The 15,913-nt window shown below is 44.3% G+C and overlaps 1 protein-coding gene across 1 annotated transcript; it reads right to left on the bottom strand.

Annotated features, from left to right (window-relative positions):
* Positions 1-10,831: 10,831 nt before the first annotated feature.
* LOC311043785 (uncharacterized protein) lies at positions 10,832-15,492 on the bottom strand. The gene is made up of 4 exons (XM_084055148.1): positions 15,324-15,492; positions 11,365-11,460; positions 10,991-11,148; positions 10,832-10,872 (listed from the first exon to the last, which is right to left on the bottom strand). Exons 1-3 carry the CDS (start codon positions 15,447-15,449, stop codon positions 11,014-11,016), a joined length of 357 nt encoding a protein of 118 aa, XP_083911274.1. The 5' UTR covers positions 15,450-15,492; the 3' UTR covers positions 10,832-10,872; positions 10,991-11,013.
* Positions 15,493-15,913: the final 421 nt, after the last annotated feature.

Below are 15,913 nucleotides of genomic sequence, written 5' to 3'. Positions count from 1 at the left end.
GAAAGAAATACACAATTCTCTAAGTACGCAAGACAATATACCCAGTCCTCAGCTTTTTGTTGACACAGGTGTGAAGGTGAATAGTCCATATACAGTAGGTACCAATGTATAACTAAGTAAGAGACTGAGGGGGATAGTGTTACTGACGCTGTTGATATATTCTTACAATAAATGCGACAAATCTCTGTACGTACTGTGGGGTATCGATCAAAGCCAAGAGTCAGACAGTGGTGGTACAAGCCCAAACATGGGTTTTTATTCCCATGTTTGGGAGTTTCAAGAGGGGGGGGGGGGGGGGCAGTGAGCTCCGCTTCACACCTTCGGCTCAGAGAGCATTGTTTCAACAGGGAATCACTTATTTAGAAGGGCCGTCCTCACCCCTTTCAGTAGGCCTCGCTCTGCCTTTGCATGTGAGGCTGCTATAAGATCCAAACGGTGCCGCTAACATATAAGAGACAATACTTTAGCGGACTTTTCACTTATCAAACACACAAGCTTTGGAAGGGGAAAATAGTGGAGTCTTACCGCCTGGCTGCCCGTCCTTCACCATGGAGAGGTTGATACTAGTGAGGGTGAGAGAGCAGAGAGTATTTGTAGCCAACGCCCTGGCCATCACACAGGTGCGCTGAATTGTAGTTGTAGTCGAGGAGGTAGAGTGGCAGGTACCGCCCCTCGATGACGCAGCCTAGACTGAGGCGCTGCCTTTTGGTCCTCTCTCTGTCTCTCTCTGTCTCTCTGCCAGGTGGTCTCGTGGCGAGACTCCACAGTACGTACGTATGTATGTAACCCATTAGGCATTGGCCAGGTTTCACGAAGCATTTGTGCAGGACAGGACAGGAGGACAGGACAGACGCGAGGTAACTATATTCTAAATAAGCCAACATACCTCCATTTCCTCCTCTGTCGTCTCCTCCTCACTCTCGCCCTCGTCTCTGGCCGTCACTCTCGCCTTCTTTGTAGCTTTTGTAAAGAAAAATATATGTTACAATAACATATAATCACACTGTAAATCAAAGCAAATCAGGAGTCAAGCTGAATAGAAAAATGGAGATGAGAGGTTTTTGCATAATTTACTATGGGGAATGTGTTGCGGGGTGTCATCAACCACTGCCCGTAAGACCTAGGAAGCCCAGCCTTTTCGGTTTACAAAATCCTTGTATCCATCTGTTGGAGGGAGGACATGGATGTGTGACCCACCTATCTGTGGCACACCGTGTGCTGCCTCAAATCGACAATTTCTGATGCTTCCCCTTCGTTTGGCATACGGATCAGGTCTTTGATTGGCCCCTTTAACATACCCTTGCAAAACATGTAGGTGAATTATTTAAATGTACTTTTGTGAATGCTGAATTGATTAGTGATGAGGCGGTATTCTCCACAGCTACCCAGTCTGTGTAAAATGATCGCATAGTGAGGGGAATAGGAGCTCTGACGGTGAATTCACCTCTGACGGTGAAGAGAACTCTACACTTTCATGTGTGTGCATTCATGTCGACGTAGGCTGGACATTGCAGCGAAGCTTTTCTCACATTGACCACAAGTGAAAGGCTTAAGTCCTGTGTGAATTCTCTGGTGTGTTGTCAGGGTGGATGATAGAGTGAACCGGTCCCCACAATGATCACATTTGTAGGGTTTCTCTCCAGTATGAATTCTCTGGTGTTTTGTTGTCAGATGATGAACTGAAGCTTTTCCCGCACTGATCACAATGGAAAGGTTTATGTCCCCTCAGGAGCCATAAAGTCCTCCACCTGTCCACATAACTTCATGAATGATTTGCGTGTCATCCTGACGTTTTCCTTCCACTCGTGGTCCGTGAACACATAACTTCATGAATGATTGGTGTGTCATCCTGACGTTTTCCTTCCACTCGTGGTCCGTGAATTCTAAAAGGACAACTTTATCACACCAATCCTTACTGCGGATCTTCATCCGCTGGTCTCTGGTCTTGGAAGAAGGAGGAAGGGGCAGTGGAGTAACGCAGCGTCGCGACAGTACCGCATGACAATCATGTTGTTCTACTGCTCGCCTTCTCTACCAGAAAAGGGCGTGACCTGCCTGGTCTTGGGGTGGAGCAATCGAGGCATACAGAAAAAAAAAGCTCAAGAATAATTAAGACGCTTTGCACAAGGTTCACTCACAAATAATATTTTAATCACTGGGATTCATCAGGCTGGGTATTCAGTGTAGATCGAGTCTGCAGCACATTGCAGACTCTATCCACACTCTCCTGCAGATTCCTTATTGAGGTGTTGATGTTCCTCAACGCCTGGTGCTGATGTCCCTAAACGCCTGGATGATATCGTCCTGTCTTTCCAGGACCGCAGCTGTGACGACCTGGGCTCGTTCCTGCTGGGCTTGTCGTTGGGGACCAGCAGGGACAGAGGACGGGCCCGCTCTCTCACCGCGTGCCCCCCCTCCCACTCCACTGCTGGCCGGTTCCACTGCTGCTGCTACAGTGGAGGACGGGCCAATGGAAATGGAAAATAACTAAATAAACATTTTAGGTTATTTGAATGTCTCTCATAGACACCAGCTTCCATTGATAAGACACTGACATAACAGACATTCTCAAAGGTCGAAGAAGGCTTCTCCACCCCTCTGTGATGAGTGGTAGACGGAGCCTCGTGAGAGAGAGCCTGATGTTTTTTTTTTTTTTTTTACAACTTTATTTTTAGTATTTTCAGTTATTAAGACATACAACCCCACATATACCCCACCCTCCCCGGTTCCCTCACAGAAAATAAAATTACAACAATATTTATAATGGGAGAAAATAAATAAAATACGAGAGCAGTAAATAGTTGAAGTTGGAATTGGAAACAAAATAAACAAAAAAATTAATGAAATTGAAATTAAAAAGAAAAAATCTTAATTCTTAATAAGCTTAAGGGGGTTTTAGCGTAACCAGACCAAACAATTAGCAATTAATTTGGCAATATAGGGTACCACACATCCAAGTACAATTAAAAGAGTGACCAATATTCCTAGAAACCACAGTGAACAGGCACAAAATATAAACACTTATTGAATCAAAATACAGTATCGCTTCCAGCAAATGTAGGAAAATACAGAGTAAGGGTGAATTCCATAAAAGGGGACCAGGCCTTTATACATTTTCGGGGAGATTTATATCTATTGTACCTGAGCTGTTCTAATGGTATAAAGGACAGCACATCCTTGACCCAACTCGTAAACGTTGGTGGTTTATCTGATTAATTGCGGAGAATAAGCCTCCGGGCTATAAGTGAATAGAATGCTATGAAGTTGGCCTGAGGAGAGGTAATTGGTCATTGGGAACTCCAAATATAGCAGTTATTGGATTGGGCTCAATTGTTACATGACAAATGGATGAAAAGGCATCAAAAATATTATTCCAAAACTGAGTCAAGGATGTGCATCTCCAAAACATATGGCCAACAGTGGCTGGCTCCAAATTACATCTAATACAGGTAGAATCTATATCAGGATACATTTTGGACAGTTTTTCTCTCGAGAAATGCAAACGATGGAGTATTTTAAATTGGATCAAGCAGTGTCTGAGACACAAGGAGGTGGTATTAATGCGTCTCAAAGAGCGCTCCCAGATATCCTCCTCCAGCTCAATACCTAGGTCCTGTTCCCAGGCTACTAGTTTTGTTCTGTCCAAGAGAGGCGGATTAATCTCCTGTATAGCCTTATATATATTAGATATAGCCTGCTGGTTTTAATCTAGCTCACACAGGCCTTAATTATTCATCTGGCTCTAATGGGTTCTAATTAGAATCCTGGAGAGCTCTGCTACTCTGTTAACAGAGAGGAGAGGAGAGGAGAGGAGAGGGGGTACAGAGATTAAAGGAAGGTGGTTGGGCTGCATGTAATGACAGGATGGCAATAAGGTTGATGAGGTGTATGTTGTTCCAGGTGGGAGTGATTTTGTTACTGTGGTTATAATGACCATGCTGTGAGCACATTCATACTATGTGTGTGTGTGTGTGTGTGTGTGTGTGTGTGTGTGTGTGTGTGTGTGTGTGTGTGTGTGTGTGTGTGTGTGTGTGTGTGTGTGTGTGTGTGTGTGTCTGTCTATGTTTCTCAAAGGAAGAGATGGGGGGGGGGGCATCCTGGGGGCTTTGACCCCATGAGCGGCAAGTTATTCTCGATATCGATATAGTTTCCAATTGGACTTATGACCTGTGTCTCTGCACTTGTTTTTGTGTCTCTGCACTTGTTATGACCTGTGTCTCTGCACTTGTTTCTGCACATGAAAATTAATAATTTAATACAGTATACTTCTAAAGGAACCCGGATGTTGCTGATGAAGCTTCTCTCTGAAGAAGATCAAAGGTGTGACAATCTGACAAACAAAAAAAGGTGTCCAACTCCAACAACTAACCCATGAACAGGGCATTGTGAGCTTGTTCAAATGGAAAATAACTAAATAAACATTTTAAATCAGGAGTGACAAACAAAATAGTTGGGATTACCATATTCTGTGACGAAGTCAAAGTAAATATTTGATAAATGAGCGCCTGGAGTGCAACATGTCCCACAACCCAGCCTATTAATGGTGATTTTTTTAATTATAAAAATGCAGATTTGAATGCACATCACCTGTTGAGGTGCTGGGTTAAAAAGAGGAGCATGAAAAGGTCCTTGTATGAAATTTACAGGAGCGATATTCTACACATTTGATTTGATTGTTAATTATGATTGAGTAACATTAATTTCGCAAAATGTTTCCTCGGTGCTAACTCAATTTTGTTTATTCATAGGCCTACAGAATATAGGCCTACAGAATAGATAATCATTGAATCTCAATATGGAATAGACATAAAATGACACTTTGGTTCCATTTGTAAACAACACTTTGGTTCCATTGGTAAATCTCAATATGGAATAGACATAAAATGACACTTTGGTTCCATTTGTAAACGACACTTTGGTTCCATTTGTAAACTCTCAGAGTGACTAAATTAACACTGCAGATTTTACAGTGTAGATTGCATTCCCACAGACAAAAAAATAAAACAAAAACATTAATAGAAAAAGTGCTCCTTGGAGCACAGGTCTCCGCCAGGTCAGGTGTGGGCAAGCAATATTCGGAATGCGCCAATCAGGATGGAACATGAAAAATCACACCCTGTGTGAAGGTAGCGGCGCCTTTGATACATTTTGTCATCGATATGTGTTTATAATGTGTTTATAGCCATGTCACGTGAAGCTTGACCAATCACTTTGTTGACGGGTCTGACCAATCAGAGCGTTGACGGGTCTGACCAATCAGAGCGTTGACGGGTCTGACCAATCAGAGCGCTGACGGTGAACACGGACAAAGACAGGTATAGAGCAGGATCCGCTAAAAATAGGACGGATCCATCTTGATCACTTGACTATAGAAATAATGTGTAGCGATTTGCGTGATGATTGGAAAACATTTGTAGGAGTAAATGTGTAAATCGGCCTCCTGGTGGCGCTATACTAGGGCAATGTTGAAAGGGTGGCATTAGTTCCTCAACGTAGTGCGAATGTGCGTGCAAAGTTTCACCGCAATCGGACGCTGTGTTCATGATTTGCGGCATTTTGTTCAAAACGGGCCACTCCTGCAAACTTTAGATGTCAATCTTAGCCAATCAGGATGGAATATGAAAATCTAAACGATTCGTCTTGATCACATGACTATAGAGATCATGTCTACCGATTTGTGTGAAATTTGGATAAAATCTAAAAGGAGTAATATTCAAAAATGTGTTTTGTGGCGCTATAAAAGACAGATGTGAAAAATTCAGGGCAAAGGTTTTGCCTTGGCCTCTAGGGAGTGCAAATACAGTACAAAGTTTTACACAGATCGGTGCAGTTATAGGTAAAAACACAAATCAGCCTGTTATAGCATCACCATGAGGCTGATTTGAAAATGTTCATGTGGCATTTCTTCCTCGGCCTAGTGAGAATGTTTGTGCAAAAGTTCACGGAAATTGCATGCTGTGTTCATGATTTGAGGCATTTTGTTAAAAACAGAGCTGTCCTGCAAACTTTGGAAGCCATTTTTGGCCAGTCCCGATGGAATATGAAAAATCTGAAAAATCTGTTTAGTTTAATGACTATAGTGATACTGTGTACCGATTTGCGTGACGTTTGGACAAATTCTGTAGGAGTACTGTCAAAAACTGTGACCCAACATTGAGAACCAATATTCGGATCTGTATTTCTGTGCCTTATTTTGAAGTATGTTCTTGTGTTTCCTGTACCTTACTTTGAACTAATGGTCGAGTGTTTCCTGTCTTCCATTGTAGTTGTCACCTGTCTTTGTCTCTCCAGCCTGTGATTATTGTTCATATGTGTCACCTGTGTGCTGTTTGCCTCAGCCAATTCCTGTGTTGATTGTCCTTGACTTCACCTGTGTCTTGTTAGTTCCCAGGGTATTTATACCAGTCTGTTTCCCTAATGTGTTTGTTCATCATATTTTTTAGCTGCAGTATTGGAGTGTGTGTGTTGAATTTCATAGTACAATTACCCTATAGCTGCAGTTCAGTTGTACACCTTCTAAATGACTTAGGAGTGGCTTGAGCTCTGCTCTGTACAGTTCAGCAACATCTAGTCATAGGCAAGACATAGTATATGAAATAATCGAAAGAAAACCATAAAACAAGGCAATGTGTGGTCGCATACGTCTGGGTTTCAGCACACATGGACATTTTGGGAAATTACAGAGTACACCGCACTTAAAATCTTTCCAAAGTAGAAGGAAAGGGCATTGTTTGGAAGGAAAGAGAGTGGTAGCAGCTATGGGATCAGGAGACAAGAGGGAGGCATACATGACATAATAAAAATGATGGTGGACAAAGTACTCAAACCCAGTACTTGAGTCAAAATTTCTGGTCAAAAATCACTAGAAATTAAAGTTTCTGTCAAAGGTTTCTTGAAATCAAGTACTCCAATACGTTAGTCCGACAGCGCATTCCTCCGACAGCGCAGTGCTCCGACATTAAACAGTAAACCCGAACCAAACCCGCACCCTAACCCTAACCGCACGCGGATGCCACATAGTCGGAGAAAAGGTCTGTCGGATTAACGCATGCCTCCCCCAGTACTCAATGATTTTCCAGAGATGTTAAAAAACATAATGGTGAAAATAGCATTGTGACATCAGAGCTTGAAGATCTGCTATTTACATTATATTGGACAGAATCCCTCCCCACCCGATCAAACAGAGTTTGTAACAAAGCAACGACAAAGAAGAAAGAAAATAATGTTGCTGGAAGGACATACCAATAATGCAATATTGTACAGGTGCTGATCACGGTGCATAAACATGAAAATAGAGGTTGCACTCCTTGTAGCCACGATGCAAAAGATTAATTTATTAAATTACAGGCCGGGGTCACATTTTTTAACTTCTTTTTATTTGATTAACAGGTGTACAGCAGATACATGCCCTACAGCACACAGCAATTCTCCCATTCGCTAGTCCCTCCCCCCACCCAATGAAAAACAAAACTAAACAATAATAAAGAAAATATTTAAAATAAATAAACAACAATAAATAATAACAATGACAACAACATCATATACACGTGAACAGCACACATCATACACATTTTGTGCGAAATTAGCAGACCAATTGTGGGCAGTAATGTCCACCTACACATTTTCTATACGTCAATTTTCCGAGACCACTTTGCCATGGGAGACCCTACCAGGAGCACTAGGCTCCAGACAACAAATTCATTGGGGCTCACAAACCTCTCCACCACCATAACGTGATGGTTCTTTGCAGAGGATTGACAGAAATAGCAGAGAATTACTGCTCATCAAATCTCCAGTTGCTTGATGATCCAGAGGGCAGTGTTTATGAAGCCGTCTGGCTGGGCAGCTCGTTTGTTCCCAGGGTACTGCAACAACCCCAACAACAAACATTGGCTGGTTAGGCTGACTATGGCAGTAGGCCTACGGCCACCAGCCTCCTCCATTGACATCAACCACACAACAAAATCACATAAATAGACACATGCAATAGAGAAAATGAAATACAAATATGGATACAGATGCAAAACACAAGGATGAAAATAATAACACAAATAAAAACAAAATAGGTACCACCATCGGCCAAGATGCAGGAATTGCATCTTGAGGGGAGACGGGCAGAGCACCTGCCGCCAACCAAATCTGTCTCCTTCTGATAGAAATTGTGAAGTGCACAACAGGTGGCATCACGGTTGGCATGTAAGTTGCGTCAACAGGCGAGTGCATACCTAGGAGAAAAATAATCCCCAGTGGTCTGGACTTTGTAAAATTTGGTTTACATGGAAAACCATGAAAAAAGTGTAATTTTAGGATTCTATTTTTTTTTTTTAAACCAAAACATATTTATTGACATTCAAAATATATCTCCCAGTTGCATCAAAAGGAACAAAAGGATGTGATGGAGGGATATAAAAACTGCAGTTTGCAGTTTCTGTTGGTTCGTCTACCAGCGGGGGCCGCTTTGGTGCTCCTCCATAATGACCATGGGAATTCTCAGCCAGCGCCAAAAAGCCCTTCTCTTGCATCCCGGGCATCATTGTAAAAAAAACATCGTTTAACGCCATCCTAATTCACTGGATTCGGCTTGCCTTCAAGTGTGAAATCGTTGTCTTCATGGAAGCCAGCGTTGACCGTATTGAGGGCAAGTCGACATGCATCCACATCCATGACGTTGTTATACCACTGATGCACTGCTGGGGGTCTCAGTCTTCAAGCTGATTGACCATCCCACCTAGTGGCAGCAAATCGATCTCATACTAGGGAAGACCACATCATGACATCTGCCAACGATAGATTATTTCCACATAGAAATCTCTTTCTGGCATGTTTCTGGCCGGGGGTTGGACGGGGTGAATTTCTTTTTCAGTTTAACAATCTCATCACTGTATCCCTTCGGAAGTAAACCGTGTTGCGTGACCGTTGTCACCTCGTTCCAGTGATGTTTGGCCTTTAATAGGCCGGCTAGTGCCTCCACTAAAACTTCCGTAGGGCTTTCCAGTACACGCTCAGAGTCGTCAGAGACGTCCCCTGAGCTGGTGGATGTGGAGGTGGTTGTAGTAAAGTGAAAGTTGTACTCGACTTAAGCTTCCCATAGGCCATTTCTACCCCAACCCTGAGTGAGCTGAGGTACACGTTGAATAATGCCTGCCCTGGAGTCAGGCGAAGAGACTTTTATGTAGATCTTTTTTTTAAATCTGAAACTTGTTCCCATGTATATGGAGAGTAAGCCGGATTGACCATCGGTGCCTTGTCGGAGAGGATGGAGGAGACATATGTCTCTATCTCCTGCAGAGTGGAGGGCTCGATTTTGTCAAAGTCCAACGTGAAGTTGTTAACATCAGCTGTCAGGTTCTCATGGTTCGCCAAGAACGTGCAGATGTTTTCCTTCTGCGCGTCGTTCAGAAGGTGCACAATGTTATAGGCGAGCTTCAAGAACCTTCCAGGTACGTTGGAGGGCCCTGCCATCTAATGGGGGAATAGATAAACTTGTTAGATGAGCAATTACAGAATACGACAGGCACAGGATAAAACTAGAAAAAATGCTCCTCGGAGCACAGGTCTCCGCCAGGTTAGGTACGTTATGCTGGCCTCCTTGTGGCGCTATAATAGGCCAGTGTGAAAAGGGTGCCATTTATTCTTAGGTCTTTCATGATTTGAGGCATTTTGTTCCAAAAATGTGTTTTGCTAAATTAGACCTGCTGGTGGCGCTATAACAGGCCAATGTAAAAAGGGTGGCATTTCTTCCTCGGCCTAGTGGGAATGTGCGTGTGAAATTTCACGGAAATCACAAGCTGCGTTCATGGTTTGAGGCAGTTTGTTCAAAACGGACCAATCCTGCAAACTTTGGATGGCAACCTTAAAGGGTAAGACCACTTTGGTAGAGGTTTGGGTTGTGTAGTTACCTTGCCATGATGTAACTCCAAAGGTGGGCAAGAAATAAAAAATAATTGCTCCATTGCTCCATTTGTTTTTTTAATAAAAATGTCAACTTCCTGTTGATTTTACTATTTGAAGATCTGGATCCGGATCCGCCGATCCAGTCCGGGTTTTCTACTTATTAAAAATGGCAAAATCAACAGGAAGTTGACATTTTTATTAAAAAAAAAAACAGTACTGGGTTTGGTGATGTTCTATATTGTCTGAATCAACTTTGTTTGCGTTAGTTTTTGTGCTAAAAGAGTGACTTTGAGAGCAGTTTTACCGTACAATGTAAGTCAATGAGGAGCATATTTTGAATTATCAATTTCTAATCAATGGAGCAATTGTTTTTGATTTCTTGCCCACCTTTGGAGTTACATCATGGCAAGGTAACTACACAACCCAAACCTCTACCAAAGTGGTCTTGCCCTTTAACCAGTGAGGATGGAATATGGGAAATCGGACAGATCAGGGTTGATCACATGACTATAGAGATTGTGTACCGATTTGCATGACGTTTGGTTAAAAACTGTAGGAGTAATGTGAAAAAAAGGGTTTTGCACAAATCGGCCTCCTGGTGGCCTTTGGCCTGGCGGAGACAATAATCTCATGAATGATGGGGATAGTTAAGAGGATGGGGGTAGTTAAATGCTGAGAGGCGATAGTTAGAGCCTGACAAACCTCTTCCTCACGGAGCTGGGTGTTCTGTTCCTCAGGCTCAAACTGTATCTCCCCCTCCTGAATGGCCTCTTGACTGGCCTTTATCGCCAGCCTCTCAATTTCCTCTGCTGTGGTATCAAGCTGTGGTCCATCCAGCGCTCTCTGGATCAGCTCCCTGATCTCCGCAGTCTCCGTTGTTGTGGGGTTCAGCGCGTAGAATTTGTCTGAGATATCTGTGTTGTGAGCCATGAGATCGGTGACTGTCTTCCGGCCCTCCACAGACATTGTTTGACGCGCCTATTTCATTTAAGACATACAAAACATGAAATAAATATGGAGAAATCAAATTGGTGCACATATATTCAATATATTGAACAAACAAATTGATTATCTAATGTTGGCCAATGCTGCCTACATAAAAGGAGATGGCAGTCCTGATTAGCATGAAGAAGGGCTTCCCGGGAAGGCCACACAGCTCATCCACTCCTTCTGGAAGAAGAAAAGGAGTGCATTGCATACTCCTTTCCCTCCAGTGAAGAACACGTAGCTGTTCTTGTTCCTTGAGTACTCCTCCTAGAGACAAGGAAAATTGTTTTTATTAATTGCTGGGTTGGACAAATTGGGAGTAACAATAAGGTATACGAGTCCACTGTACTAATTAACCTACTGTAGTTGTGTTAATGTCAGTTGATGTATGTGTTTGGTTTGTGCTCGTGTGTGCTTGTGCTTGTGCATAAAGGTATAGAAAAGTGAACCACCTTATGGTAGCACTGATATAACTTAACTAACCTTAATACAGAGCCAGCTCTCAACCCAACCAAACTCCTCCTCTGTTGCATGTATACATGCCTCTGAGAACATGTTGGCCGTCTTATGCTCCTTCACCTATGATAGAGATAAAGATTTACACATGGAAAAGGAAAAGAGGCTCTTGGTAGCAGGCTTACACTTTACGGCATGCATGGGCAACTGGTGGCCCGGGGGCCACATGCGGCCCCCACCTTCACTTAATGCAGCCTGCCGTTTTAATATAGGAATACTGATATAGTATTGATTTCAGAGGCTATTGTTTCTACTTTTGTGCAACATACTAGAATGACAAAGTAGGACATTCATTTACGAGTAGAGATAAGAGGTTTCTGCCCGACAGTAGTGAGTGTGGAAATATAGTGACCCACTGGAGTGAGTGTGGAAATATAGTGACCTACTGGAGTGAGTGTGGAAATATAGTGACCCACTGGAGTGAGTGTGGAATAGTGAGTGACCCACTGGAGTGAGTGTGGAAATATAGTGACCCACTGGAGTGAGTGTGGAAATATAGTGACCCACTGGAGTGAGTGTGGAAATATAGTGGCCCTCTCCAGTATCAAAGTTGCCCGCCACTGCTTTACGGGCTGGGGTAAGTTAGAGTCTGAAAAAGTGTGACGTTTGATACATGTAAAAAAAAAAGAGCATCAAAATTAATGTGAGAAAGACACTTTTAAAACATCAACCCTGTGCATCAAGACAGCAAACAATACAGGAGAACCTTAAAGAAAACCACCTGATGGACTGGGAGAGGGGTAAGATAGTTCATAGGGACGGTGGATAAGAGAAGCAGTGCAGATCCTGAAACAAAACAACGAACCAACTTTCCCACACCTGGGACACAGTCCTGCAGAGGCGCCCTATGCCATATGGCAGACCACCGGATGGAAGGGGGGCCCGCCCCCGCACCCAGCTGTTATGGAGGAAAGTTACAGTTAAACCTGGACTCAGCTGAAATGAAGAGGTAAGTTAGTGAGGCAGCAGTGCTAACCACTCAGCTACTGTACCATGCCACCCTACATGAAAGACAAAGGATTTGTTAACGATATGGTCCCAGGAAGAAAGTGAATACATCTAAACAAGCACTAACCAGTATCAAAAAGTCCTTGGTCTGATGCGCGCTCTCGTCCCTGGAGACTCTGGCAGCTTTTATTCCAGGTCGGTCATGTTTTTCAGAACACAGGACCTGTGTCCATATAGAGTAGTCCAGTACCCAGACAGGAGGCCATATAGCTGGTACCTGAGAGCAGTGTCACTTGGCTTCCTCTTCAGTTTCTCTGGGTAAATAGGGCCAGGGGGGTGAAAATAGACAGAAGAGAAAACAATAAATATAAGTGCTATGTGTTTATAGGCTAAAACCCTTGGAAAATGTTGCTATATTGTGATTGGAGGTGAATAGCTCTGCGTATGTGTGGGAATGGTATAGTATGATGAGATGAGAGGGTAAACATACCCAGGACCAGGGGGATTTTGATCCTGGCCTGCACCTGGAAGGTGCGCAGGTCCACCTTGCTGGGGAGCATTTCAAGTTTGGCCCTCTTGGTCTCCTGCTGGTGACGCACGACAGTTCTTCTAATTCCTTTGATGAGCATGCTGAAAGTGCTGTCTATGCTGTACCAATCAAAGGCAGTGAGTCTGCAGGCCCCAATGTGGCTCTTCTGTGCATGGACCAGGAATTGCTTAATCGCCTGCAAGTAATGTAGCACCGATGTGGGTTTGAGGGCGGAGTTCGTCAGGCTCTTGTAAAAGCTGCAAAATGTTGGAGATAATGTTGTGATATACATGAACAGACAACACAAACTAGAAAAAAGTGCTCCTGAGCACAGGTCTCCACCAGGTCAGGAAGTTGCTGTGTGGTCATCATCAGTTTTTAAGGTAAAGCCAATGTTATGTGGATTAGGTCATGGTCTGAATAGTAGGTGTCTACTATCCTCTCCCTTCTCCTCTCCTGTACGACTCCTTTAACTTCACCAACAGACCAGCTGCTTTCCCTGAGGCAATCCTAACTCCTATCCTCTCCCCATCCCCTCCTCTGATTGGCCATCAGTCTCCCCCCCAAAACTCACCTTTTGATCCTCCTCACATCCGCTAGGAACTTCCAGTTCCAGGTACTGGTCATCCCATGGGACATATAAAGGATGAAGGACTTAATATGGCTGACCTTAGACACCGCATTAGCTTTTGCCGTTGAGCTGGGATCTGCTCCCTCGCGGGCGTCCTGGTAGGTCTCTAGGACCCTTTCTGTAATGACACATGTAACACACATTGTTGAATACAACCTTTTTGTGCCTGGATAGTTCATACAGTGGAGAATGTTCTGTGTGGCATATGAATGGCCCTGGTTGTGTGTGTGTGTGGCAGCGGTGGCCTAGTGGTTAGAGGGGCGGCCTTGATACCGGAAGGTCCCTAGTTCGATTCCCCAATTCATCACATCAATCATGAATCACCGCTGAATAGCCCTTGAGCAAGGCTTCCATGCAGGGTCTGGCTGGAAACAAGCTTCGTGCTTAGTCCGACACCCTGGGTAAACAACAAACTTTGCTTTGTGTGTGTGTGTGTGTGTGTGTGTGTGTGTGTGTGTGTGTGTGTGTGTGTGCGTGTGCGTGCGTGCGCTCACCAAAGGTCGTAAGTAGGCACCGCAATTGTTCTCATTTTGTTCCCCCGACAACTCCCCTCTGCCCATGGTTTGAACTTAGTGGGGGAGAAGGCGGCATCTTCCATGGTCAAGGAAAACACCTTGAAACTTGGAGATGTTCTCCCTGCCACATCACGTGACACTAACTAGATGTGTCAGACAAAACACACCAGCCCACATCAACCATTACATAAAATATACACAAACAAGTTTAAAAGAGATCTCTACATAATGTGTGTGTGCGGTGCCCCGTTTACCAACCTACCTACCAACCTACCCACCTGGTACTATCCTATTACACTACATCTCAGAGGAAAATATTGTACTTTTACTCCACTACAATTAAAAGAGATCTGTACATAATGTGTGCACGATGTTGAGTGGGAAAGTGATTTTAATTAGAAGATAAAATACCTTTACAGGGGTCCCTTTATTTTTTTTGGCGGGGGCAGCAGAATGGGTGGGGGAAGCACTCAAGATCTGCTCGAGGGCAGCTCCTGTCCCCATCAGCTCACTTTGGGCAGGACAGTCATTTTCCAGACTCAGCTGATGTGGACTCAGCTGAGGTATGGAGAGGTAAGTTACAGTTAAACCTGGACTCAGCTGAGGTATGGAGATAGCCTGCTTCCATACCATAGACCCCGCCCACTCTCTGAGTGGACTGCCTCTTGGTCTGGAGATGTAAATGTGAAGCGAAGACTTTTCCGGTACAAAATGCGCTGTCCAATGAGAGGCGGAGGTGGGCGTGGGGATCTCTTAGGATTGGTTTGGGGAATTTCTAATCCCCTCCCCCTTGTAATCCCCGACACTGGAGCCAATTTCAGACTGAAGCTCCACGTAGCTTCAGTGTGATAATCAGGCAAGTATGGAGAGGTAAGTTACAGTTAAACCTGGACTCAGCAGATGAGAAGTGAATCGTGCTGAGTTAACCGGCACTAGTTTCTACACATACATTTCTCACCTCTGGCACCACTGGTTGACGGAGACTGCCAGACCTCCGGAAGGCCCAGAGATCCCTCTTGGCCTGCTGGTGCTCTCTTTTCAGCCGTCCCAATCTTTTCTGGAGATCCAGACACCGCTTCTGCAGTGCCTTGCAACCAAGCTTAGGACAAGGTTTGTCCCGCCTGGCTGGCAGTAGCGGGGCTGTCCATCTCCAGATCATTATTCTGTGTGAAGGAGAGAAGAAACATGACCCACCATGCACAGTAGGAGCACTAGATACCTACCTACCTACCTACCAACCTACCCATCCCACCCAGTACTATCCCATTCAGCTATGCACAGTTCACACAGGGTCCCCCCTCACCAGTATCAAGAACTCTTTGGACTCGGTCCAGTCCCTGGTGGTTCTGGCTGGCGTGACTTCCTGGTCCACCATGTTCATCAGAACACAGGGCCTGTGTCCATAAAGCGTTGACCAGTAGCCGGACATGAGGTTGATACCTCAGGGCGGTGTCACCTGGCTTCCTCCTGAGTTGCTCTCGGTAAAAAGGGCCAGGGGGGTGAAAAAAGACAGAAGTGCAAACAATAAATATAAGTATTATGTTTTTATATGCTAAAACCCTTGGAAAATGTTGCTATATTGTGATTGGAGGTGAATAGCTCTGGGTATGTGTGGGAATGGTATAGTCTGATGAGATGAGAGGTTTAACATGCCCAGGACCTGAGGAATCTTCTGCCTGGCCTGCACCTGGAAGGTGCGCATGTCTTGCTTTGAGGGGAGCATCTCATGCTTTGCTCTTTTGGTCTGTTGCTGATGCCGCATGGCAGGCATCGGATTCCTTTCATAAGCGCGCCAAAGGTGGTGTCGATATTAAACCACTCTCCTTCGTTAAGCTTACAAGCCGGGACGTGGCTCCTCTTTCCGTGTACTAGGAACTGGGTAACTGACTGTTC

This window comes from Gymnoscopelus microlampas (genome assembly GCF_963454915.1).
Source record: "Gymnoscopelus microlampas genome assembly, chromosome: 4".
NCBI classification, from domain to species: domain Eukaryota; kingdom Metazoa; phylum Chordata; class Actinopteri; order Myctophiformes; family Myctophidae; genus Gymnoscopelus; species Gymnoscopelus microlampas.
The sequence above is the reverse complement of the archived record's forward strand: the minus strand, read 5'-3'. Positions and strand labels throughout refer to the sequence as shown.

Coding starts and splice junctions, on each gene's coding strand:
- LOC311043785 (XM_084055148.1), bottom strand. CDS start 15,449: ATGTCCGGCTACTGGTCAACGCTTTATGGACACAGGCCCTGTGTTCTG. Junction 11,461..15,323: donor CCAAAGAGTTCTTGATACTG/GTGAGGGGGGAC, acceptor TCTCTATCATAG/GTGAAGGAGCATAAGACGGC. Junction 11,149..11,364: donor AGAGCTGGCTCTGTATTAAG/GTTAGTTAAGTT, acceptor CCTTGTCTCTAG/GAGGAGTACTCAAGGAACAA.